At 42.8% G+C, this 25,047-nt stretch overlaps 1 protein-coding gene across 1 annotated transcript in view; it reads left to right on the forward strand.

Annotated features, from left to right (window-relative positions):
* Nucleotides 1-23,643, forward strand: part of LOC310953746 (sorbin and SH3 domain-containing protein 1-like) — a 43,724-nt gene extending 20,081 nt beyond the window's left edge. The window contains 17 exon segments of the mRNA XM_083922902.1: nucleotides 1,866-1,949; nucleotides 6,042-6,091; nucleotides 8,086-8,264; nucleotides 10,054-11,493; nucleotides 12,684-12,748; nucleotides 12,942-12,945; nucleotides 12,948-12,965; nucleotides 12,968-13,110; nucleotides 14,354-14,400; nucleotides 14,834-14,948; nucleotides 15,355-15,480; nucleotides 15,648-15,842; nucleotides 16,047-16,568; nucleotides 17,243-17,338; nucleotides 18,958-19,145; nucleotides 19,268-19,374; nucleotides 20,198-23,643. Of these exon segments, the coding sequence (XP_083779028.1) occupies nucleotides 1,866-1,949; nucleotides 6,042-6,091; nucleotides 8,086-8,264; nucleotides 10,054-11,493; nucleotides 12,684-12,748; nucleotides 12,942-12,945; nucleotides 12,948-12,965; nucleotides 12,968-13,110; nucleotides 14,354-14,400; nucleotides 14,834-14,948; nucleotides 15,355-15,480; nucleotides 15,648-15,842; nucleotides 16,047-16,568; nucleotides 17,243-17,338; nucleotides 18,958-19,145; nucleotides 19,268-19,374; nucleotides 20,198-20,265 (3,447 nt within the window). The 3' untranslated portion in view covers nucleotides 20,266-23,643.
* The last annotated feature ends 1,404 nt before the right edge of the window (nucleotides 23,644-25,047 follow it).

The raw sequence follows: 25,047 nt of genomic DNA on the forward strand, positions 1-25,047 counted from the left end.
CAGCTCAGTGTGAGAGGATCCCAGCGCAGACACAATACATGGATCCTGTGTATGTTTTCTTGTAGTGCTCTCTCTTACTTTGGTCTCTCGCCTCAGCAGTTTGTGCTGAAACAAATGGCGCGGCTTTATTCATTGTCCTTGAGGGCTGTCTTTTGAGGATGAGCTTTGTTACATATAATAGATCATTGGCAGCTGCTCCTGAGATCTACAGTTTAATAAAGGAGAACACATACATTTTGTTAGATTTCTCAGGACTTGAGTCTTGTTAATTTCCCTCTTACATAATAGAGGAAATGGAGATGATGATCAGTACTGTGATAAAGTAGTTAGTTGTTTATGTAAGTATTGATTGTATGATGATCGGCCACATCAAGCTAGTAGATGTTGTTAGGCGAGATCTGGCCCTTTCCTTGTGGCAACAAATACAGTCATTAGAGAGTTTGCTCCAGTTCATCCTGGGACCAGTGGACAACAATGGACTCTGTTGTTTTTCAATCACAAGCTCAGTTATCCTGGGTCAGTGTTCTTGTTGCGTTAGCTGGTCATTTTCTACATCAAGTCTATTATTTTTCCTCTCTGTTGCTCAAAGTTGTGTTGGCACTGACTTACTTTAGATCTTGCAAATATATGTATTGTAAAGATGATTATATTACATCTCCAAAAATTGCATGTTTTGTTGGTGGCGAGCGGTATCTGTCTTTTGATTGGATGGAATGAAATGAAAACAATAAATATGTAGTTTATATTGAATAACAGCACTTTTTTGGTAAAATACTTGGTTCATATTTTTGTTTCCAGTCTATTTTAATGGAATACCCATATGCCTGTATGTACATTGACACACATTTGGGTGGCTGAAAATGTACATCCTGTCCATACTGGCCAAACCAATTGCAAACCAACTGCAATGGAAGAGAGGCAAAATTGCATTCAGAAGTTCAGCCGAGGCTAATATGAGGCAGTGGAGCGACCAAATTTAGTCTCTTCAGGACACATACCTCTTTGTATTTAATCGGACAGTGTTTCCTTGCTGAGCTGTGGTGGAAGGATAGTTACAGTATGTGAAATAGAAACAGTGTTACAGTGACCTGTAACGTTGTTAATGTACATATGTGAACGTGAGTATTGTATTAAAGGAATTTTGACATTTTGGGGAATATGCTTATTTGCCTTCTTTGTTAGAGTTAGATGAGTAGATTGATACTGCTGTCATATTTATTCATTAAGCATAGCATAGCATAGCATAACATAAAGAATGGAAACAGGAGGAAACAACGAGGCTGGTAACAACACCTCTTATGCTCAGTGAATTATATGTTTGATGTTCAAAATGTCAATTACAGTTATGTGTAGTGACTCCCTTGAGTCTCAGTTGGTTGCCTGGCAACCTCACGGTGTCAACAAGCCTCCAGGTTTTTGTACATATTAAACAAATGTGATATATTCATGAGTAGGAGGAGCTTGTTGCCGAGTTTTGTTACTGTGTGAGCTGTTTTTTCCTGTTTCCAGTGTTTTTGCTAAGCTAAACCAATTGGATTGTGGGTGTAGCTTCATATTTATCAAACGGACACGATCATTGTATTATTACTCTTATCTGACTCTCTACAAGAAGGCGCAAAAGCGATTTCCCAATGTATCCAACCATTCCTTTTTCGATAGACTAGATCCTTTCATTAACTTGACGTAAAGAAATCTTCCATGTCTTCATCATGAGCGCACCTACAGTATTGGTGATAATTTTGGGTACACACATGGGCTCAATCACCAATATCTGCCTGGCTCAGTACCTTAGTGTGTATATTCTGTGCTGTCTGAACTGTCTTCTCTTTGTCTTTCTCCTCCTCTTCTTGTTGCCGTGCCCCTAGACTCAGGATGTAAATCCAGAAGATGTAGATTTAGAGAATGAGCCTTGGTATAAATTCTTTTCAGAGATGGAGTTTGACAAAGCGGTAAGTGGTCGCTGTCTTTAAAGTGACAGTGTATTGTATTTTATTGCATGTGTTAACATCCATGTTCAAATAATGCCTAAACCAACTGTGTCTGTCTATCGGGATTACTCCAGTTTCTACTCCCACTCTCACTCGCAGTATTGTACTGAATAATCTTTTAATTGATCCTGCACATAAAAAAAGTTATGTGCCAGCATGTGTAAAGAGGAAAATGTTTTCTCTTGAACTAAATGTACTACCACGTGTCCCATCACTGTGGATTAATGCGACCTATTTTTTCATCATAAATACTTTGCTCACTTTAAATATTCACTGTTTTTGGACGTATATCAGCAATCATATCTGCAGAAAACTTTTTTTTAAAGCACTCAGTATAGCTACTCATCATCACCTCCTGCAATTTAAAAGGATTTTGTCCCTACTAGTGTCCAAAATAGTCAACTGAGGTCTATTTTTGTCCTCGTCAAAAGTGTCTCTCAGCAATTTATTTGTATCTGTGATGCTGAGTGAGCACAATCAGCTCACGCAACAATCAACTGACCACTTACGTTATCTGTGGCTGTTACCCTGTGGAATTTAGATAATAAATAATTAATAAGGATGATTATTGATAAGCGTTTGTTATACTGCAGTAGTTCTAGAGTTACCCATGATAAAGGATCAATTAAGTTATCAAAGGGCTGGTGTGAGTTTATCACAGTCCTATTTCCTTTACAACAGCCTCTTGCGTTCTCTAGCCAATTGTGGCAACATCCCTGTTCTTCCATGTCATTAACTCAACTCCCAGGAGGAACACATTGTTTTGTCCATTTTGATATGCACCTCGCCAACTAGAATACATATCATAAGCCGGAGGCCTGGCCTGGATGATTCATCCAGAAGTCACTCATCACTTGGAGAGGCTGCAGTCCTCACGAGCATGAGGCTCCAGGATAATCTCGGGCCCTTAAAATAATTATTGCTGCCCGTCTGCTATCTGGTATATTTACCAAAATACCCAAATGGGTGCAGGCATGTTGAAGCAGTATACAGTGTCATGACAGATCCATGCCTCTGGCCTTAGTCGGCACCAGGAGAGCGTGGCACTGGCCGCCCACAAACAGATGTTGGTTCTCCTCTACTCGTCAGCCACCCCACCACACCCTGGATCATATGAGGTGGCACCACTAGCTACGACATGAGGTCATGTCCTAGCATCAGCCAGACGCAGGGGCAGGGTCTCCTGTTCCAGGTTAGTGTATATGTGGAGGAGGTTTAGCGGTGGAGGCGGACGACTCTGTCTCATGGCAGACTGGATGTTTGCCAGATGATCTCGGCTTGATGGCTCCTGTTTAATGTCAAAGTCACTTCTAAAGCTGCATCTGGTATGCATAGTATTTGACCTTAAGGCCCGGCCAGACACTGTGGCTCATTGGGGTTTGATTGACATATCAGTACTCACTTGGTTTTACCGAAGGAGAGATTTGGTTGGAAGTCTGCAAAAACCACAATGAGCAGGGGTTAAATGAAAAGTTAGGCCTTCTTGGCTCTGGTCCACTTAGGTCTTGTAGTATTATAAGCAGGGAAACTTCTTGACAGCATTAAAGGCTCATCTGATTCCTCTGATCCACATCTTTAAAAAAGTCTTCTTGTGGTTTCACACCGCTAATTAGCCAGTTGTCAACTAAATACCTCTAAAGAGCAGGCTTAGTGTAAATAACACATCAGATAATCCTACAATACTGCACTATATTCTCTTCTTCTTAATCGCCTCCTGTCACATCATCATTACTGGCTGAGTAAGAGTGACACCTGCGTATAATCACAGTAATGGTCCTCTTGATTAATATTAACAAGTTCTGCGTTTAAGGGGAGTCTGAAAACACACTCAGTGACAGTTACAGTCAAACATAGACTCATCGATATAGTATGTGGCGAGCCGGAACTGGAATACCACACATAACTATGGTCAGGAAGAGCATTTTGGCCCCCTACAACCGACAGTGTGACTCCATCTGTTGAGCATATGCTGACGAGGGGGCTGCTGCCACGCTGTCTTAGCAGTGAGTTACATACAAGCCCCCCCACCACCACTACCACCTGACATATTCTAAAGGAGGCAACTCGGTAAGCCCGCCAGCTCATTGTGCTTTCATATTTAACCTCTGTTACACACTTAGCCTTTACCTTTAAGCATTTAGCAGAGATGAGATGAGGGGCGCTCATGGCTATAACAGGCCCTTCACACTGGGGGAGCTGTTTGTTTTCATGAGAACATATCAACACAAATAAGGTGCTGGAAAGAATGAGATTCATGTTACCATGACCTACTCATGATTGCTATTTTGAATATGAAAGTGGCTCTGAGTAGCTGGGGACACCTGTTAGGAAACATGCACATGAAATTCTGCAGAAACGTTGTCATCAGTGTTCCACTGACTCACCGAGGCCTTCATTCGTGTCCATATAGAGCTTCGGACATTTCTTACTGCTTTGAGCAAATAGTTTTATCCTCTGTGTGTGTCAGACCAGTTTTAGCTTCTCTCTTGTTCGCTCTTTAAACCAAACCTCTGTTTGTCTCCTTTATTTCATAAGAAGGATAAAAAAGTGTCTAAGAGTGAGGTGATGTTAAGTGATATTAGTGTGGGATTAGTTTTAAACTGAACAGTTTTGCCCTTTATGTAAAGAAAAGTTCACATGAACTGACACTAATCAGGCATCTTGTAAATAACCAGATTAAGATTCCATTCCTTTACTCCAGATAAGCCTCCCATGCTTGTTTCCTGTTTACTTTCCACTGATGCTGTGTGTGTATAAGCCCAATTACCCAGGCGTGCAAGAGGACACTATCTTCTCCCCCTGATATCAGATTTGAGGGGGGATAGAAGACGCAGCGGAGCAAGGAAGAGTTGCAGATTATTCAATGACACTGGCGTGTTCACCAAGTCGACTTGGAACATTTGGCTTTAAAAATAGATCAGAAGACCTACCAGCCTGATGTTCTGTTCTTATAAAGATAGGCATTTATTCTGAAAGGTTATAAATGATCATCCTGCCCTGGCAACTAAGTGCAAAGGCATGTTGTGGCAATTGAGCTGTTGAGAATGCTCCTTGTCTGGTCATCGGTGTGTGTGTGGGGGAGACTTGGCCACGCCGTGGGGAAGTGGATGTGGTATTAACAGCAGGGCCAGGCTGGCTGGGATGGGGATTGTGCAATCGTATTTGCAAACAACACTTGTGCTCTCTTATTCATAGTGCCCGTGTCACATCTGTTATTTTTACCTGCTGTGACGTCCGAAAAGAGGAAAGCAACAGAAACAGTGGGCTAAAATTAGTTGGCTCTAAACCATTCAGAATGGTAGCGGGTGCTACCACACTAAATGACCACCCCTGTGTTTTGGAGATATCTGCTTATAAATACCCACTACTTTTACTCTTGTAGCCCTTTAAACATTATTCACTCACTTTGTGCTCACAGTCGATTTCTTTCTGCCTTTATGTTTGTTCTCTTTTTCTTCATAACATTGTTATAATTATCTGTTTCTGCAATGAATATGTTTGACTGTATTCTTTACTTTGTCAGTAAGCATTGTGTCTCTTTTTGGCTCTTTAAGTGTGTGAGATAGGGTGTCAAGTGTGTGTGTGAGTGTGTGTGAGTGTGTAATTTGGCCTGCTTGCACCACCAGCTGGTTAATTGTCCCCCGGTCTGGTCCACTGGTAATGAGAGTGACTCAATACCAGACAAAAGAGACGGCTTCACAGGGAGACAGCAGCCCATTGGCTGAGCCTGTGACAGCCCCCTCCCCGCATGGGCGCCCCCCTGACCGATGCACGCCCACCCGCTCACTCCCCCCCTCCCTCTACTCTCCTCACTGCCGCTTGTTTTCTCCAACTTGCATGCAGGCCAAAACACACGCTTACTCCTCCATGCCAAGCCTAGTCCAGAGAAGCTAAGAACCCCGGGTGCTCAAGACAAAAACCTAGATCAGCAAGTGAACAACAGAGAGGAAAAGAAGAGAGAATCTGACCATAGCTAATGCTCCTGCCTCTGTTCTAGCTGGAGGAGACCTTCCTGTGGATCTATCAATGACTTCTTTGTTTGGTTTGTTGCAGAGTGCCCCCTCTTTCAGCCCCCTGGAAACAGCCTCCGACCTGCAGCAGTAGTAAGTCCATACCTCCTGCTTATTCCAATACTTGTGCTTTAAATCTTGCTCCCTCGTTCCAGAACGCTGATGATTATTTAGGGCATGTTATGGGGATAAATGTCAGTGAGAGATTTCTCCACCCTGTAGAGCTCGCCCCCCCCCTCAGCAGGGAGACTCCTGCTTCCTGAGGAGATCCTTTTTAATAAGGCAGAAAGCTACCAGAACAGTGTGTCCTCTGTCCGTATTTCTTGGTGTGTTTTTTTTGGGGGGGGGGGATTGTGTGGAGACATGGCTGCTATGTGGTGATTTATTTAAAGGCAGCAACCTGGATGTCATTGGGATAGAGGGAACTCGCTCAGCTGCTTCATAACTCAAAAACCGTTATCCTCTTCTGAATGGGTGTGTGCACAGAAGTATGAGCGGCAACTGGATTATGAAAGAGGATGCTAGCCGTTACTAAAACAAAGCATGCCAAGCCCTTGATCTTTTTTGTTTTCGTCCGATGAGATTGACATCTTCTATTTTTGTTTGTGTAATAAAATGTAAGGAATTTAGGACTGAGCCATGGTGACTGTCTCGCGCTACAGTACAGGGAAAATAAACTTCCTCCCTCCATTTCTGCTCAGAACTTTCCATCTGCTGCAATCATTATGTCATTGTGGCCAAGTGTCTAAAAAGAGATTTCCACTCCAACGTTTTAATCCATTGATTTGTTGTTCATTTAAAAGGAAGAGGCTCCTGATGAAGGGGTGGTGAAAGTTCACTCATCCAAAGCTCAGGAAACCTCAAGTCATAAACTGACTTCCTTCCAAGGCGCATGTGTTTAGGGCAGGATGTTTGGGTTTTTTTTCTCTGGGGTTCTCTCTTTTTTCCTAGGGGGTCTGTTTTAAATCAGACATTAGGGAGAACGTTCTTGTAAAGATATCACTTGATTGTAAAATGCAAAACCATATGTGCCAGTGTGTGGTGGTGACATTAGGCGAATGAATGAACCTCTAAGTAAATGTGTTTTCAGGTCTCAATTAGACACCCACTGCATGTGCATGCTAGGTCTTACATGTTATAGTATATGGAAGATTAATATAAATAATCCAGTAAGAGCTGCTATCGCGATGCAGTAGTTCATGCTAAGTAATTGGCATTTAAAGGAGCTCCTCATCATTCCAGTGGAATAGATAAACACAAGTAGGTTGGTGCAGTAGATTCTGTCACTGGTTCTCTCTCAGGCAGTGTGCTGACAGCGTGACTGTTGATTTAACCAGACCCAGATTGTCTTACATCTTGTATGGCTCCTGTCCTGCAGATTTCCTGCATAGCATTTACGGGAAATCTTTTAAGTAACCTAGAACCAACATGATTTTAATTGCTCTCTGCAGACAGCAGTGCACACAGCAATGAATGAGCTTTTTGTGTTGTGAGCAAGAAAAATAATGTATCCCTACATTTGCACAAGCTTTTAAAACTCTGACTTGGCAGCTCTGTAGATGTAAAACCATTTTGGAAAATACGTTCCTTTTTCCTAACAAACATGTTTGTATGGGTTTTAGATGAGTCTCTGCCAGGTGAATGACCATGTTTGTCTGCACAAATAAATGAGCAGTATAAGTAACACGTGTGCAGCATGTGAAAGAGAGTAAACCTGACAGTTGTACAGGTGCATGACAGGAGCTGATGCACCATGTGGGAATGTTCAGAGAATATTTATAGAAATCTGTCCTGTTGGCCTCTCTGGAATGCCAAGATATGTGTGGTAGCTAATGCCTTCTCTCAACATCAGCCTCCAAATCCTTCACTTTCATTCTCAAGTTCGGGTTTCTCTGCCTCTGATTATTTTGTCTCCCACAAGTCTGCAAAGACAGGAATTACCTCAAGATTTACTAAATAGGAACCATATGACAGCTCATTACCCAATCTGTGTGCCTCTGGTTACCATAAAAACATGCAACACAACTCCTCTGAATGAATTTGACTGTGTTTAATTGGCTGTCTGCGTTCTTCTCACTGCCGTCTAGCTCCTCAAGCAAGTCTGGACACAGCGAAGTGGAGAAGGACGAAGGATCATCCACTAGCGAGCCTGGGGCTCCAGAATGCGACCGCCATGTTTACAAGAGTGTCCTGGAGGGCGGCGACATTCCCTTACAAGGTCTACGGGCCCTAAACAAGCGCCAAGCCAGCTCCTCCTCCTCTAAAGGTAGGATAACAGCCATGTTATATATGTGGCCAGTAAAATGGCAGGTGTGTTTATGGATGCGAGGCTAGAGAAGACAGCAGGCCATTTAAGGCCTTTCCTGCTGAGACAGAACCAATGAGATACATACGTGATGTTGGACCGTTCAAAGTGTCAGACAAGGATACATGTGTTTCCGTTTACCTTTCTGTTGGAATCCACACATTATTTTTTTTTGGCTCCCAGACCTCACAGCGTTGGCCAATCCCCTCGCAGCATTCATTCCCCCAGCAGCTTTTGATTTATTATTGACACCATTGATGTTTCCATCAAACGTTTACTGGCCATCTGCTTTGGAAAACTCTTGGAGGGAGTGAAATTGTCTTGCTAAGTCGGTGGAAGCTAACCTTGGAGAGTTTCACCCCCTCCTCTTGCTCCAGTTGTGAGCCGCTAGTCGCTAGGCAGGTTTAGGGCAAGACTCCAGAGTGTTCCAGCGCCAGGGAGTGGAGGACGAGAGAGGGGATGGATGTGGAGGGACGAGCGAGATAAACAGACAGGGGTGAGATAAACAGGAGGGACACAGAGGGTGGGTAGGCATGAGGAAATCAGCTGTCAGTGTGAGGTCAGGGGCTGGAATGCCTGCGCACATGGTCCGGGAGAGAAACACTGGGGGAGGAGAGGAGAAGAGATGTAAGGAAGAGAAAGGAAGGGAAATTATGACCCGAAACATGTCATTACATTACATCTGGGAAGATGTCACTGTAGAAACGCCCACTCAGAGTTAAAGTTTGATATATTTCCACAATAATAGATAACTAATGTGTTGACTCTTGGATACAAAGATGTATCAGGGTAGTTGTTTTAGCTTTTACAGCGTTGAATTGTGGGATTTGGCACTCCAGTCAACTGACTAGCACGCTCCTTCATTAGCCTCCTGCCCAAAGAAATAACCAAGTTCTAGAAAACACTTCATCATGTGTTTTGTCTTGTGCTCATGAGCTAAAAAGATATCTTTTTAATAACTGAGCCTCCTTCAGGGCTTTTCAGCGGCCAGGACTCTTTAGTTGCCACATGCCGTAGATAGAATATCTAGTTTACTTCCTCAGCGTCTCTGTGATTTTCTTGATATGCACGAGACAGATGGGTCACTCATGCTACAGAAGCGTCTCGCCGCATGTGAAAGGGTTGTGTCAACCCAGGTTCCATCTATAGTGCTAACGCACTATTGCCAGGAGCTGATTCAAGTGTTAGTCAGAGGTCTTTGATAGTCATATTTTACTGGGCTGGTTGACTCATTTTTAATTTACAACCTTGTAGGGGAGCAGTGTATTTACAGGAGTGCAACAGGACAGATTTGTTATAGCAGCCGTCTGAAAATCTGTAGGAGAGTCAAGCAAAAAACAAATGTATAAATACAAGTAGGTCACAAAATATTTGTAAGTTATGTTTTTTTTTGTTTTTATGTAACGATACTGCAGTCAGTGTTAAGAATTCCTATACGACCTCCAACATCACATAACATTTCATGGCATATTGCTGTTTTAAACCTTTATCTTCCGCTTGTAATGTTACACTGTGTTTACAGTGATACTGATAATGCAAGAATCGGTTAGACAGCACATTTCCCCTTAATTCTTCACTGCCATCTATTACTTGATGCACAATGCATCAAGTCTGCTTCCTCTTCTCATCTACTTCTGATGCAACTTGGTCTTTACTTTAGAAATATGCCTGAATCTGTTTTAGTGTGTGTGAACCTGTGACCATTGTAATCTAATATGTTGTTTATTCTGTTGTCCTGCATGCTTGCCAGTGGATTATAAAGGTGGGAATGGCTATATTATTTCGCCCTGCTCCTCTGTAAATAGTCGATCGGTTCTTGCCAGTAATGCAATAGGTAACCAGTGTAAGAGTATGAAGCCTCTATCTGCTGCCAAAGCCTGCATACCCCAAATACTGCCCTCTAAGTTCAAGCCGAAGCTGCTGCCGCCCAGTGGTGACAGTCAGGAAAACAGGACTAATGCTGTCAGGCACCCAAAGGCCCACAGCTGTGAGGATATATACACAGGGCCATGTGACACAGACTTTGCTGCAGCAGAGGAAAGTGAGAGTGGGCAGTATTCAGACTCTAAGTCCAGCTGTGGCATTGAGTGTGCAGACGGCCTCAGGAATGTTTCCCCTGCAATTAGGAGGAGCGCATCTGAGTTTTCCAGCCTCTACAGGACCATGCATCACATCCAGCGGCCCAACTCAGCTGGCTGCAGCCCCAACGGCAGCGTCCGCAGCCTGGCCTCTCTTTTTGAGAAGTCAAAGGCCAGCGGGGGTGAAAGGTCAGAGGCCGATGGGAACATTCCACGGGATGCCGTGTCGTCACGGGTCAGTGAGTTTGAAATGATCATCCAGCGGTCCAGCCCGGCGCCCAGCCGTTCCTCCTCCCTGCCTGCCCTGCACTCCAGCCACTGCCAAAGCCCCAACCATAGCCCCGCCCACCTCTACATGGCGTCTGCAGTGTCAGCAGAGTCCCTTTTGGTAGCTGACGCCACCCAGACGGATGCCGGCTCCCCAGTGGAGGCAGAGGGCAAGAGCTGTGGCGAGGAGGCCTTGTCACCGGGCAGCGTGACTGTGGAGGAGGCTGAGTCCTCCTCAGAGGAAAGACACAATGTCAGGACTGAGTCTCCCTCTAACACTGAGGCTGAGGTGGAGCAGATCTTCAGTAAAGGTTCCCAAGGGCTGATCCACCAAAATGTCGGTGGGTCAAAGAGTCCGTCAACGCTGCTTACAGCATCCCCTCCACAACACAACCACCACCACCACAACCACCTCCTGCACCACCTGAACCATCAACTCCTCCTCAAACCCGGCAAATGCAAAGGCTCTTGCCCAGCCTCCTACACCCGCTTCACCACCATCCTCAGGCACGAAAGGCAGCAGGCCACAACCCAACAGGAGAGGCCGTCACCAATGGAGAAGAAGACCACGCTGCCCGGGCACCTCTTCCTCATGGGCCCCGCTCCCTTCAGGTTACGGAAGAACCTGCAGTCCCACCAGAGTCGGAGGACCCTGTTAGCTACTAAGGTGACAATAGGCACTCTGTCTCCTGAGCCCAGACCTCTGATCCCTCAGCGCCTGTCCTCCCTGGAGGTCCTGGAGAGGCTTGGAAATGGGGAGGAAAGCAACACTGACCACCTGAGTAACGGGCAGGGCTTGGACGCCAACGGGAACCTACTGCAGCCGCTGGCAGCTTACCGCAGAGGTGGCTATCTCCATCCCTTCACCACTGTCACCCTCCTCTCTCCTCCCTTTGTGGTCACTCATTTATCTCGACTCTCTCTTCACCTTGTGTCCCTTTTCTCCACAAAGCGCCGCCGCCACCCTCCATCTCTAGTCTGTGTGGTGTGTTTACAAAGTGACAGGGAAGCCTCCATCTCATTCTGAGTGTGCTGTTTGGTGCTCTTCCATTTCACTGTGAATGAGTATGGTCCCACATCAAAACACTTCAGTGACTGTAGGAGGTTCAGGCAGCTTTGTATATATCTCCTGGTGACATCAGATTTGAGTTGTATGCAAGAGTGCTAGAGCCTGCATAAGCCTTACATCCATACAGACCAGATTTTTAAGGTGTATGATAAATGTAGATGACACTTTTTACTCTTTTTTTTTAATCATCTTTTTTTATGAGACGTTAAATCTTGTCCCTACACTGGCAATGAATTTAAAAGCCTCAGCATAAACTCCAATTCCCACCGTTCCTCTGTAATGTTTAAGCAGGATATATCGATATGACATTGCATACGCTCTCTCAAACTGATGTCTCGCCATGTCTTTTTTTTTCTTTGTTTATTTTGGGAACAATTTACATCTGCCATCTTTCATTCTCTCACCATGAAAGGTTTGTTTTAGCCAGACAGGATGTTGCCTGCTTTGAATTCTTTTAAGTAACAGCCGGGACACAAACCTGAAACATTGATAGCTGTGGCCCTTGCTGGGACACAGAAAGAAACATCAGTGGTGGTGTGGGGAACAAATTAAGTCATCTAGCTAATATATAACAGGTGAAACGTAATGGATGCTGGTTGGTCGATCAGTAAAACCATGACATCATGTTTATTCTTTTGGCCAAGATACAGTAGGTTTCACATTTTCTTTCCTGCATTTGTTTTTGTCATGAACACACATCGGATCATTCTGTGTTAATTCCTCTGTGCATGCAGGAATACATTTGGCTTTTTGGATGTGTGTGTGCTTTTTGTTTCCGTTTTACAGAGGTTTTGGTGTTCATTCAAAGCATGCGTAGTTGTGTATTTTTATGATTCTATTCATTGGAATTAAGGATTTGACTGCAATATCATCATCTTATTGAAACGTTTTGTTCTTTGAGTTGGGTTTGCCTCGATGTTGACAGTAAAAATGCTTCACGGCGTAATCTTTCTGTTTCTGTTTCAGACTCGTCCCCTGTTCTGGGGGAGAGCCAGGATGAAGTTCTGCGAAGGCGTCATGGGGACAAAGAGGTAACTTTCTTTAAATGTAAGCCAGACGTTCATAAATCACACCTTACTGTGAATGCTTTAGAGGAGAGAGCTGTGATACGAATGAGGAAATCATATATTATACATAACAAGGAATGTGTCACATGAATAAAAGAGTAGAAGAGAGAGACTTATATCTGGAGGGGACAAACAGTTCAGTCTGTGTTTCCTGCAGAAAATGTTGAGGAGCAGCGGCGGCTCAGCGGGAACAGGAAGAGGCCGACACGGCGTCGAGACGGCACACAGGCATTGTCCCGACGCACCACCAGTTCATCACCAACGAGCGCTTCGGAGACCTGCTCAACATCACAGATAACACAGAGAAGAGGAAATCAGGCGTAGAGGTACAATACAGGGCAGCGTCTTATCCTTCTGTAAGCAGGAAAAAAGACGGCAGATGCTTTGTCAGTCTGAGTGTGAGTCATACAAGTTTGTAGGGCTGCGGAGGGGGTTGTCAGCGGGATTTCCACAGAACCAGATGGCTTTCTCTTCTGGGTCAAACATTCATAGGGTGAGAGCACAGATAGAAAGCAAAATATGAGTTGTTGAATATGGATAGATAGATAGAAGGAAAAATGGAGAGAGAGAGGAGAGGGAGAGAGGGAGAGAGAGGGAGAGAGAGAGGGAGAGTGAGAGGGAGAGAGAGAGAGAGAGAGGAGAGAGGAGAGGGAGAGGGAGAGAGAGAGAGAGAGAGAGAGAGAGAGAGAGAGAGAGAGAGAGAGAGAGAGAGAGAGAGAGAGAGAGAGAAGAGAGAGAGAGAGAGAGAGAGAGAGAGAGAGAGAGAGAGAGAGAGAGAGAGAGAGAGAGAGAGGAGGGAGACGGATAGAGAGAGAGAGAGAGAGAGAGAGAGAGAGAGAGAGAGAGAGACTTTATTGATCCTCAGGGTAATTTAGGCTTACAGTATCTTTATACAACACATACAAAGCCACTGATACACAGAGGAATAAAGAATAGCAACGCAAGAATATAAACACAACCAGTGGAGTGATAATCTGTAACTATTACAGAGAAACTGTCGCTGTAAGAGAGTATGTAATAATGGAGGTACTGCAAATGTGAGATGATTTAAAAGTAATTCAAAAGTAAAAACCATGGAAGACTAATGATTACTATGTAAAATGAAAAATGCACTACATTACATTTAAATTTAATTGTAATCTACAGTACACGTAATGTCACACCCTGGCTGTGTTACCAAGGTGTGTCTGAGCCCTTGGCAGACCAGTCTCATGGTAAACACCCCCCCCCCCCCCCCACCCCCTCATTACAGTGCATGCTCCAGAGGACAAGTAACACAGTCAGTCACAGGCACCTTGTTCCTGTCATTGCCAGAATATTTATGTTCAAACGAGGCACCGAAACGACAACTCAGGCAGATTTACAGCGTCACAACAAATTCCAGAGAAATCCTTAGTCAATACACATACATGACAAAGTGTCGTAACCTCACAAGTAACAAAGATGTAGGTGCAAAAAGGTTATTTTGGATAACTTTCACTGGCTCAGTACAATGTCAAACAATAATATTTGTGTCACTGTAGTCATAAAATAAGAGAGAGTCAAGTTCCTTTTTTTATTTCCACACAGAGAACTCCAGCCATGGCTCGCTTCGACTTCAGAGCAGAAACTCTAAAGTAAGTAGTCTATCTGTCTTGTATGGATCTTACAACAGGTGGTATTTGTTGCAGGGATCTTGGATTGGATGTGTCAGATTCTCAAGGTGTTCATGATGCTGTAACAGTATATTTTCCACACTGTGCAGACTTAGATATGAGTAGGCCCTGCTGTAGTAATTATCGACAGTTGTCTTAACCTCTAACTTGCAGTTGGGGTTAGAAACTTCTGACGAAACGATGCCAATTGATTGCAGGATTTCACAGGAAATTACTGAGAATATTTTTTTCTTTAAATGTGAATAAATCCCACCCATCTGATACATCCCTGAATTTAGCGACAGTATAAGGTGCCGTTAAACAGCGCTGCGTGAGCTCACACTTTTCACATTTCCATGCTGTAAAACTGTTTTTCATTTCATGCGAGTAACTAATCTCTTTGGATCATTTCTAGGGAGTTACCGTTTCAGAAGGGAGACATTGTCTACATTATTCGACAGGTGGATCAAAACTGGTATGAAGGGGAGCATCACGGAAGAGTTGGCATTTTCCCTCAAAGTTACGTTGAGGTATGTGAGACTTCTTTGTCTTTCTTGACAAGTTATTAAAAATAATGTTCTTCGAGTTACCATAAAGTTATAACAGTTTGAATCAGTGGTCACCCCCTCCCTTAGATATGATTTTCTTATTGCTATTTATTTATTGTTTGTTGTTTTGTCTCTATTTATTTGTCTGCCAGACTGTTTTATTCTACTTTACACTTTATTGTATGTCAGTTAATACATTTAACTTGAAAAATGTCCTAGATATGTTCAAGATGTAAGGTCCAAACTCAACTGAAATAAAATAATTGTTAGTTGTAGCATTTCTTTTTTTCTTTCGTAGATATTTTAAAACAGCAATTCTAAATTCCTGTTTTGCTGTACAGTATGATTCAACCTGTATGTGTTATCTGTTATTTACTTCCTTCTTCAGCTCCTTCCCCCCACAGAGAAAGCCCAGCCAAAGAAAAGCGCCCCAGTGCAGGTACTGGAATATGGAGAGGCTGTCGCCCGCTTCAACTTCAACGGGGACACAGTGGTGGAAATGTCCTTCAGAAAGGTATGGAAGAGGAGTTAGTCATTACAAACTGAAGAAAATTTAGGTGCACTTTAAAGGGACTTAATATGATTTTCTTATACACAGGGAGGTTTTTATCCTTTTGTGACTCCACAGACACTTCATTTATCCTGTTTAATGTTCTGAACATACAAAATATGTATCTGCAGGGAGAGAGGATCACGCTGATTCGTAGAGTTGATGAAAACTGGTATGAAGGCAAAATCTCAGGCACCAACCGCCAAGGCATCTTCCCTGTCACATACGTAGAAGTGAACAAACGGCCCCGCGTCAAAAACGGGTTGGAGTATCTGGACCCTCCTGTCAGCCAGTCACCACAGCGCAGCACCAATGCTTCTCCGCAGGTAAGGAGGCGATACATGTATGGGTGTAGCTGACAAGAGTTTTTATTACTTCTATATCTCTGAATCCAGAAATGTTCACCTTGACACCCACCTCTTAATTTAACTTTTTTTTTTTCGGAGTGAATTTGTCTCATCTTTTATTTCCCTTTCCTTTTCTCATCTCCTCTTCTTCTCTTTGCTTTCATCTCCCACGTTCACATAAAGCTGTATCGTAATCGCCTGACCACATCCCCCCTGCCCCTCCCTCGCTCCCCCCGCCGTTCCGTGTCCCCTGAGGTCCACGCTATCTCTTCTGAGTGGATCTCCCTGACTGTGGGAGGAGGGAGCCCTCCTGCTGCCCCCACCCCTCCCTTGCCGCCGCTGCCCACCGTGTCCTACCGTTGCGGCGAGTACCTGCCCCCGCCCTACTCTGCCAGCCCCGTGCCTCCAATCATCGGCAGCCCATACTACCTCTCCCCTACGGCTTCCCCATCCGCCTCTCCTCTTCCCCCGCCTTACCCGCCCAGACCCAGCTCAACCACTCCCTACCTCACGTTCACCCCACCTCAGGGCGGGGACTTCCTGCTGTCTCCTCCCTCCCCACGTCTTTCAGGCAGCGTGAGCCCGTGTGGAGGGCCGGTGCTGGAGGGCTGGCTGAGGGGGGAGAAGGAGTTGGCAGAGAGGGAAAGCACAGAGGGGCACAGGGGCCACGCAGCCCCGGGCAGCAGGCGAAATAGCCCTGCAGAGGTATCTTCTGCATGGTGTGCAGTGTTGCATCTCAGGCTCACTCAGAAATATGGGTTTTTGGCCACAGTTTGATTCGCTTAAAAAGATGTTTGATGAAGTATTGAAGACGTGACTAACTTGTAACCTAAAGTTGTTTTTAGCCCCACGGATGAATCTGCTGGGTTAGTGGAGGCAGAATAAGTTTTAAAACTGGTCCCACTGCTTAAAGCTGAAAGTCTGCATGTTGTTGTGGTGTGTGCGCTACTAATACGCTAAGTGTTTTTCAGTGTCTTTCAGTGTTTATATAGTGAGTTTCAGATTTTCCTAGCTGTAAATGGCTATAAGAGGAGCTATTGTGCTTGCATTTCCAGGATTGATTTGAAAGCTCAAGTTTCTTTCTCTTCATAAAATTCAGCATTTGGTTGCATGTTGTTGTTGTTCCATGCAGAGGTGTGATGCCATTGGAGTTTGGAAGTTTATTTAGGACAGTGACATATTTATTAGTGAGTATTTATAGGTTTCACATGTTGGCTTGTGTTTCAAAAGCTGCTGCAAGGTTGAAATTTCCAGCTACAGGGAAATGCAACCTGACTGCGACTGAAGTATGACCATATTTACAGCAGGTGGATACATGGTGCGAGCTTTAGAGAAAGCTTTTGAAATGTAACTGCTGATTCGACATTTTTGTGTTGCAGTTTATGAAGAATGAGGCTGACCATCATGGACGGAGATCCAGAAGCCCTGTGATGCTCTTTGACATCCAAGATAACAACAACGTTAACTCATTTGCGGTAAGGTGGTGCAGACTTTTGGTTGGACCCTGATGAACATTTACAAAAGTAATGTGTAGTTTGTTCAGTGACTTCATCGTCTCTTTAACCTTTTAACACATCACCTTCCATTTGACTCACATCATCTTTAACTCCCATTATGTCTTCCGTATTTGTGTTACATATTAAATATGTGAGATATTAGAGGAATGTCCTTTCATTAAAGGAGAAGTTTCATCACTTTGGGGGGAAAGTGTATTTGCTTTCTTGCTGAAAGTTATCAACGTCACTAATGTTTGTCTGTTCAGTATGACACTGGAGGTAGCGGCCACTTAATTTAGCATAAAGACCTAAAATGGGGAAACAGCTAGCCTGGCTTTGTGTGAAGCTAATAAAATGTACCTACCATTGCCTCTAAAGCTCACTAATTAACTAAACGTTGTTATTTGGTGTCTTGTTTAATCCATACATAAACCAAAGGATCAAAACCAAGTCGCTAGATAAGGGACAGATGAGGCGGTTTGGCACCAGAAAACTTTAAAAAGGGATGTTGAAGAATCAGGTCCATAAGAAAGGGTAGTACAAAAAACAAAGATTTACTTAAACAAAGATCGAAATGTTACATTTGAACACCAAAACCAAAAGAAATCACCTTCCCAGATAAACAGAGTAAGCATTAAAAATCACACAGAATAATAAACATACCATAAATACATGGTACACCAAATATTATAGAATGTAATTTACTGGACTGACTGGTAATCTTACCTATACCTGCTAAGAGGACATAATAAAACAAACCTGTTTTTAAAACAACCAAAATCCGCTAAAACCTAAAACAAATTTCTGTCATTTATACATCTTAATTGATCAGGTATGAAATAAACTGAAACATTGGACTGAAATCAATAGCAGACACTAACAACACTGTTAATGTTGGGGAACAGTGTCTAGCGGAAAGGGAGAAAGGCCCCCCTTTTCCCAGCTCTTAAAGTAATTATATCTAGTGACAAAGTGGCTAGATTTGCAACATTAGCTAACACGGATACGTTGCCAGGCAATCAGCAGACACACCAGGAAGTCACTGCTCCCTGCTTGGAAGAAGTCCAGCACCTAACTCCCTCTTACACTGCAACTTGTCATTTGTACACTTTACACTGTTTTTACATTTCTAGCCTTTATGCCAAGCTAGTCTGAATGAACGGAAATGAGAAATGAATCTTCTCATCTAACTCTCAGCAGGAAAGCAAGTAGGGGTACATTTACCCAAACCATTGAGATAGTTCTTTAAGCTGTACCTGTTAGCTTCCCTTTAATACTGCATGTTCATACTGAAAGTAATGTAAGGAAGTGAACTAAGATTCCATGTTTCCTGTCTACATGCTCTCACTTTGGTGTCTTGCCTTTTCATGCCTCTCCTCCTGGGCTCCACCAACGTCTCCTCTGCTTTTTCTCCCGGCTTTTAACGGATCACTTCCTTTTTCTGCCTTGCTACTTACTGGATCTACCTTCCTGTCTCGCCCTTCGCCACCCCCTCCCTCTCTAACCCCTCACCCCTTCTTCACCTCGGTCTCTTCCGGGACTCTCGGTGGGGCCGCTGTCTGTCTTTCTCTGACGACTTCACCCACTACTACTACTAGGAGGCAGTGTGTAATGAGATCTTAAACATAGCTGAGACCTCGGTGAGGTACTGCAGCACCCTGTCCCGCCACCCTCATGACTCTGTCCATAGACTGCACCCCCACCCCAGTAAACAATCTCTCATCATTTCCCAGCAACCCCAATCCCACAGCAGCAGTCCGGAGCCGAACCGTCTCAACTGTGGAATGTGAGTCAGATCTGTGTTTCAGAGTCACTTTCACTTTTTTTTTTTAACTTAGTATTTCATTTTTACTGATTATTTTTTACTTTTAACCAAGTTGACCAATATATCCTTGTATCCTGCTGCAGTTTCCAGGCTCTGTACAGTTATGCGCCGCAGAACGAAGACGAGCTAGAGCTGCAGGAGGGAGATCTCGTCAGCGTCATGGAGAAGTGCGATGACGGCTGGTTTGTCGGTAGGTGCCTGCAGGCTTTGGGAAACATTCCTGAGAGACACACTCACACTCAGTGTGTCACATTAATCCATATAGGGTTTCTGCAGAATGACAGCAAAGGACTGTACGCGTGCAATGTGCATGCTCAGGGCACAAGTAGAGTCATTTTCACCATCCCTCATCCTTCTATATAGGGTTTCTAAAGAATGACAGCAGATGATTGACTTCAAAGTACATGCATAGGACTTAGACATAGCTATGAGTTATTTTTGTATTAAGGGTCCCATATTGTAAAAAGTGAGATTTACATGTCTGTGTTGATCATAAAGGAAGTCAAGGTGCTATATAAATACTGCTTACTTACTACTTAAAACGCTCAATCCACAGAGAAATGCACACAGTCTGTATTCAGAAACTGTCTTTAAACGAGCCGTCAGGACTTCTGTACGGTTGTGATGTCACAACTATACTATACCTGTATATAGGTAGATGTACAGCTACAGTGCTGTTACAGTCATTCCCAGGCTGCAATGATGGTGCATAAACGCAAAGATCTTAGATTTAGAAGACCTGGAAACACTTACCAATCAGAGCAGACTGGACTTTTTCAGGAGGGGGTCTTAAAGAGACAGGCGCTAAAACTAAGCGTTTCAGACAAAAGGTGAATACAGATATTTTCAGGCGGACAGTATGGGAAAAATAATGTGTTTTGGGACATTAAAGCATGTAAACATGTTCTAGTAGAAACCTAAAATATAAGTATGAACCTGAAAATGAGCGTAATATGGGACCTTTAAAATCTTTCTGTTGCTTGACCCATGTTTCTCTTTCCTTTTCTCTGCAGGTACCTCAAAGAGGACAAAACGGTTCGGGACTTTCCCTGGGAATTACGTGAAGGAGGTGAAACTGTAAAGATATCTAATCTGACTGTAACACATGGTTGCCTGTCAAGCTTGGGAAGTCATAACTACTGCGCATGGCTGTTGGTTAGTATAGTCATTTAGCCAGGCGAATCCATTTTGTCTGGGAAAGTGATCGGTTTCGGCCTGAGGTATGTCAAACTGCACGGGGAGGAGGAGACAGAGACAGCTCACTGCCCAAACCTCAGTATGGTGTACACACCGTGACCACATTTCACACACTTCTTGACAGAATTCGTCCATCTCCACATGTGGAATTTCTCTGTGAAAACCTACCACAAACTAGCTTTTATTGTACAGATAATAGCTTCCATCTTGTCCATGTAATTTAAAGTGTTTACGTAGCACCTCAGTCTGGAGGCCGGCAGCAGAGCAGTGTATGGATTAAAGAGTGGATCTTATTACCTGGACTGCACTTGGGAGGACTCAGAATGTATTTTTATGGGATGTGTGGCTGGAGCTGTTTGTCATGAGCTACCTTTCAGGACAAGGGGTGTTTATCATGATTAGCTAAGTGTGAGAAAATCCTTGTTTGGATCAACATACCAGACGTGTATGAAATTGAATGCGGTCGTTCATTCTTTGACTACAAACAGTAACTTTTCCTCAGTTTAGATTTGAGAAAATGACTTAGATTCAGTGCCCTCTGGTGTTTAAATACTTATGTGTGAAGCCCCTTTAGAAACTGGTCTGACATACCTGTTTTACTTTCTGTTACATTTTATGAATCATCATAACGTCAGTATTGATTACCTTTGAAGAACATCATTCAGCAACAGCATTCACAACTCAGTTTTAACCGATAGCTTTAGATACCGGTTCAGTATTGCCTTCATTTTCTATCCAAAAGTTGTTATACAACAGTTATTACAAAGTCATGTGCATGATGAGAAGTGTGTGCTGTTAGCTTCTCTTTTTCCCAGTTACCACAGCAAACACAAACACAGGACACATGGACTGTATTGTATGTGTGATGAAAAATGAAGAGAAACTGTATATGCACATCCTATATTTTCAGAATCTATTTATCTGTCATTTTATACTTCTTCTGTCAGAATAGTAAATTGTGTTTGCTGAGGGTTAATGCCTGTAGGGTAGCTGGTGGTAGACGCCTGGTTTCAGCGCAGCCACAGGACAGGCGTGGTAGCACTTAACTTCCTGTTTGGTTATTTATGGAGATCCCACCTAACACGATAATAGTAGATTCATCACAAAAACCTATTTAATGTTTTAAGTAAAGCCAACGAGGTGTCTTAGAAAATAATCATACTGATTTTTCAGAGCATATTGAGATCTTAACCAAGCCCTTACTGACAAGATTGTATGTTTTAGCCATAAATGTGTACAGAAAACTTTAAGAGGCCTTCCAAATATGGCTACGTATTTTCATATGTAATGACTACAACTTGTGTGATACAGGTAGTGGATTGATTTCGATAATAAGGTCAGCATTAGTACAGCATGCAAATCAGATCGGAGCATGAGACACTATCAGCCATCGCCTCAATATTTTCCCCTTTTTAGCTAAAAGCAAACACAAGCGAAGACAGGGTTAACAGTCTGCTCTTTGAGCTTCAATAGCTCCCTGATGGAGGATTGCTTTGAATTATGCTATCAAAGCATCAGAGCCGTCTTCCCTGCGACTACAGAGCTCCCACATCTCCAGCGCCATCAGATCCTGTAACAGACGCCACATGTCCGAATAGATTCTACACACGCACAGATAGAAAGATGATAGCTATTGTTTTTCTCTACTTGTGTTTTCCACCAAATTCCTCGCTGTCATCAACCACCGCACTGTGCTCATCAATCCTTTGGCAGGGCTGTCAAATAGTACTTGCAAATAATTCTTAGTGCTTGTTATGACCTGCTCGGGCTGGCAGACAAATGCAGATTGTAGGTAATTGCTGAGGAAGTATTTTAAAGTTTATACCAGAGGGAGTGAGGTAGTGAGCTATCTGATGCTCCAAGTAGCTGGAGTCGGATCCTTTTTCCCAATCCACACATTTCTAATCAAACGGTGCCACACTATCAGTTTAGTATAACTCTATATGATTGCTCAAGTTCACAAAATCAGAAACATAACGTGAAGTATTGAGAGATAAAACAGTAGCGCTCACTTAGATCTAAAAGTGTATGTTTACTCCATCTTTGTTTTTTTAATGTGTTAGCTACAGTTGTGCGGTGATGATAAACATTGACCTAATTGGAACAGGGTTTGAAGCTGTGTGTGTGGCTGCCACATAAGTAATATATATGAAGTTTAATAATTGACAAATGCATTCATTTAACAAAATTCGGTAGCAATCAGTGTTTCATCCTCTCTGTCATTTGCTGTAGAGACATAAGCAGGTGTTTCTTCTCGCACCACTGACAATTTTGCCAACATCAGCGAAGGAATGTTTTCTCAAGATAATACACTGCATTATGGGTTTGCCTGTTAGCACTGATATAATATTCAGGTATTTTGTTACACCACAAAAGCATGTTTTCCCCTCCACTGCTGGCTAAACATTTCTGTTCCTGTGTAACTCCAGCTCCGCATGAATGTGCTGATTGGCTGGGAGTCTGTTGACCTGTAGGCTTTTTCCTCCCTGACAGAACAAAAGGAGGGCGTTTTTACTTACGTGATGGACAAACAAGCTCATTTAGTCATTATAACACAACTCACTCTAGATCGTTTCTGTGACACTGTGCTCCACAAAACATCACAAGATGTATGAATGTATGAATATATGAATGTGAGGCAATGCACACATATGTAAAAAAATAAAATGAAAAAATGAAAGTCTGTATTTTCATCTTGAATGAACATGCAGACTATTGAGCAGCATGGCACAAGAAGGATTGTAAATATGTAAAATAAAAAATAGACTGCGAGCGACTCTCGGTCGCTTGCAGCGGTTTATTTACCTGAAGGATTTTTGGCAAAGCACAGAGTGGAGCATTACTGAGCACAGGAAGTTTGACGCATATGAACATTACGTTGCCATTTGTGACGATCATAATGCCTTATGTTAGATGCAAAATTGTGCCTCATTTTCATTCAGTTATATTTTTTTGGGAGTATCACTGAAATATATCCATGACATATTTAATGTAACCATGGTTTCCCCATTAGTCCTAGTCTCTGTGATGGGAGAACATTTACTAAGAACTTGTCAGTTACTCTGCAAGTACCTAAAAGTGTGACACGATGCTTTAACATGATGATTACTAAGCATAAAAATGGACTAGTTTGATGAGACGCACAACCTGCAACAGGTTTGGTTTGTTTGCTTCAATTTGCAGTGCTGTTACAATGACAATATTAAAATAAAGATAATATACACTGCTGTGACTTCGGTATTATGCAATATTTAATAAACCATTTAAACCATTTGGTGTGTTTCTTGTCTTGATTTCTGGCAAAGATCTGAATGATACTAGAGGTAGAGCTGGAGTTTTTTTTAAATAACATTTAAGATCCTTTGGCATTTAAATGTTAATGGAGTAAAGGTTTGCAGCAGTAGAAGAGTTTATGAGCAACACGTGATTTTTAAAGGCACATTCTCTAAGGCTTTGTAATCATGAGCTGATGCAAATTCGTGTGAGCTAAAGGTGGAGTTCAGGGTGGATGAACTGTGGATCTGATCTTTTATTTAGCACATCATTGAGTCTACACCCTGAATAACCATTTAAATTAATGCTACAGATCCTGACTGGCAATATGTTTCTAAAAATAGAACAACCCAATCACAAAGAGATGCTAAATGACCACAAACATACACTGCAAATGGCACTTAGTGACTAGAGAGCGACACAATATGACTGCAGAGATGCAAAACGACAACAAATAAGGTGCTAAATGACTGAAAATAGACACAAAACGGCCAAAAATGTATACATACTGACGGCAAACAACCCAAAATGAGTATCTACTGTAAGTACATTTACTCAAGAACTGAGGTATTTGCACTTTACTTGAGTAATTCCATTTCATGCTACTTTACACTTCATCTCAGAGGAAATATTGTACTTTTTACTCCACTGCATTTATTTGGTAACTTTAGTTATTAGTTTCTCCACAGATTCTTATTATTAATACAAAATATTATTAACAAATGAAATAACATTGTCATAGATTAAGCTACACAGCAATATATAAATTAAACAAAATGAGCCCCACCTGCATCAGCTGCAAAATTTAAGTGACATTTACATTCATTCGTTCTGATAATATAATCTGAAATGGGCCATTCTGCATAATGGGTAATTTTACATTTTGTACTTTGAGTCAATTTTGATGCTGATACTTTGTACTGTACTTTTATTTCAGTAACATTTTGAATGCAAAACTTTTACTTGTAATACGTCTACTGTAAATATTTCTACAGTGTGGTATTACTACTTTAACCCAAGTAAGAGTACTGTTCCCCTGTAGACAAGGGGCCCATTGTCTCTAAATGATCCCTACAGAGCGACACTGGGCCGTCAGATGGGTGAAATATCATTAGAGTGATGATGCTGACAGATGTTGTTTGTACAGCCTTAACACTCAGGAGCAGACGTAGCCTACTTCTCACTTGACTTGATCTTAACCACTGTAATGGTTTCACTTAAAAGCCCGTACAGACTTCAGTGGCATGGCACCGTTAAGGATGCATGTAAAGCCCACAAGAAAGGACGTGTTTCTTTCGGTCAGTCTGCCCGGCCAGAGTTTTTTCTTTCCACTTTCAGCAAAGATCCTCTGGCAGGAATTCAAGTTTTGGGAGCGGCACATTCCACATCCTGG

The sequence above is a fragment of the Echiichthys vipera genome (genome assembly GCF_963691815.1).
Source record: "Echiichthys vipera genome assembly, chromosome: 11".
Classification (NCBI taxonomy): domain Eukaryota; kingdom Metazoa; phylum Chordata; class Actinopteri; order Perciformes; family Trachinidae; genus Echiichthys; species Echiichthys vipera.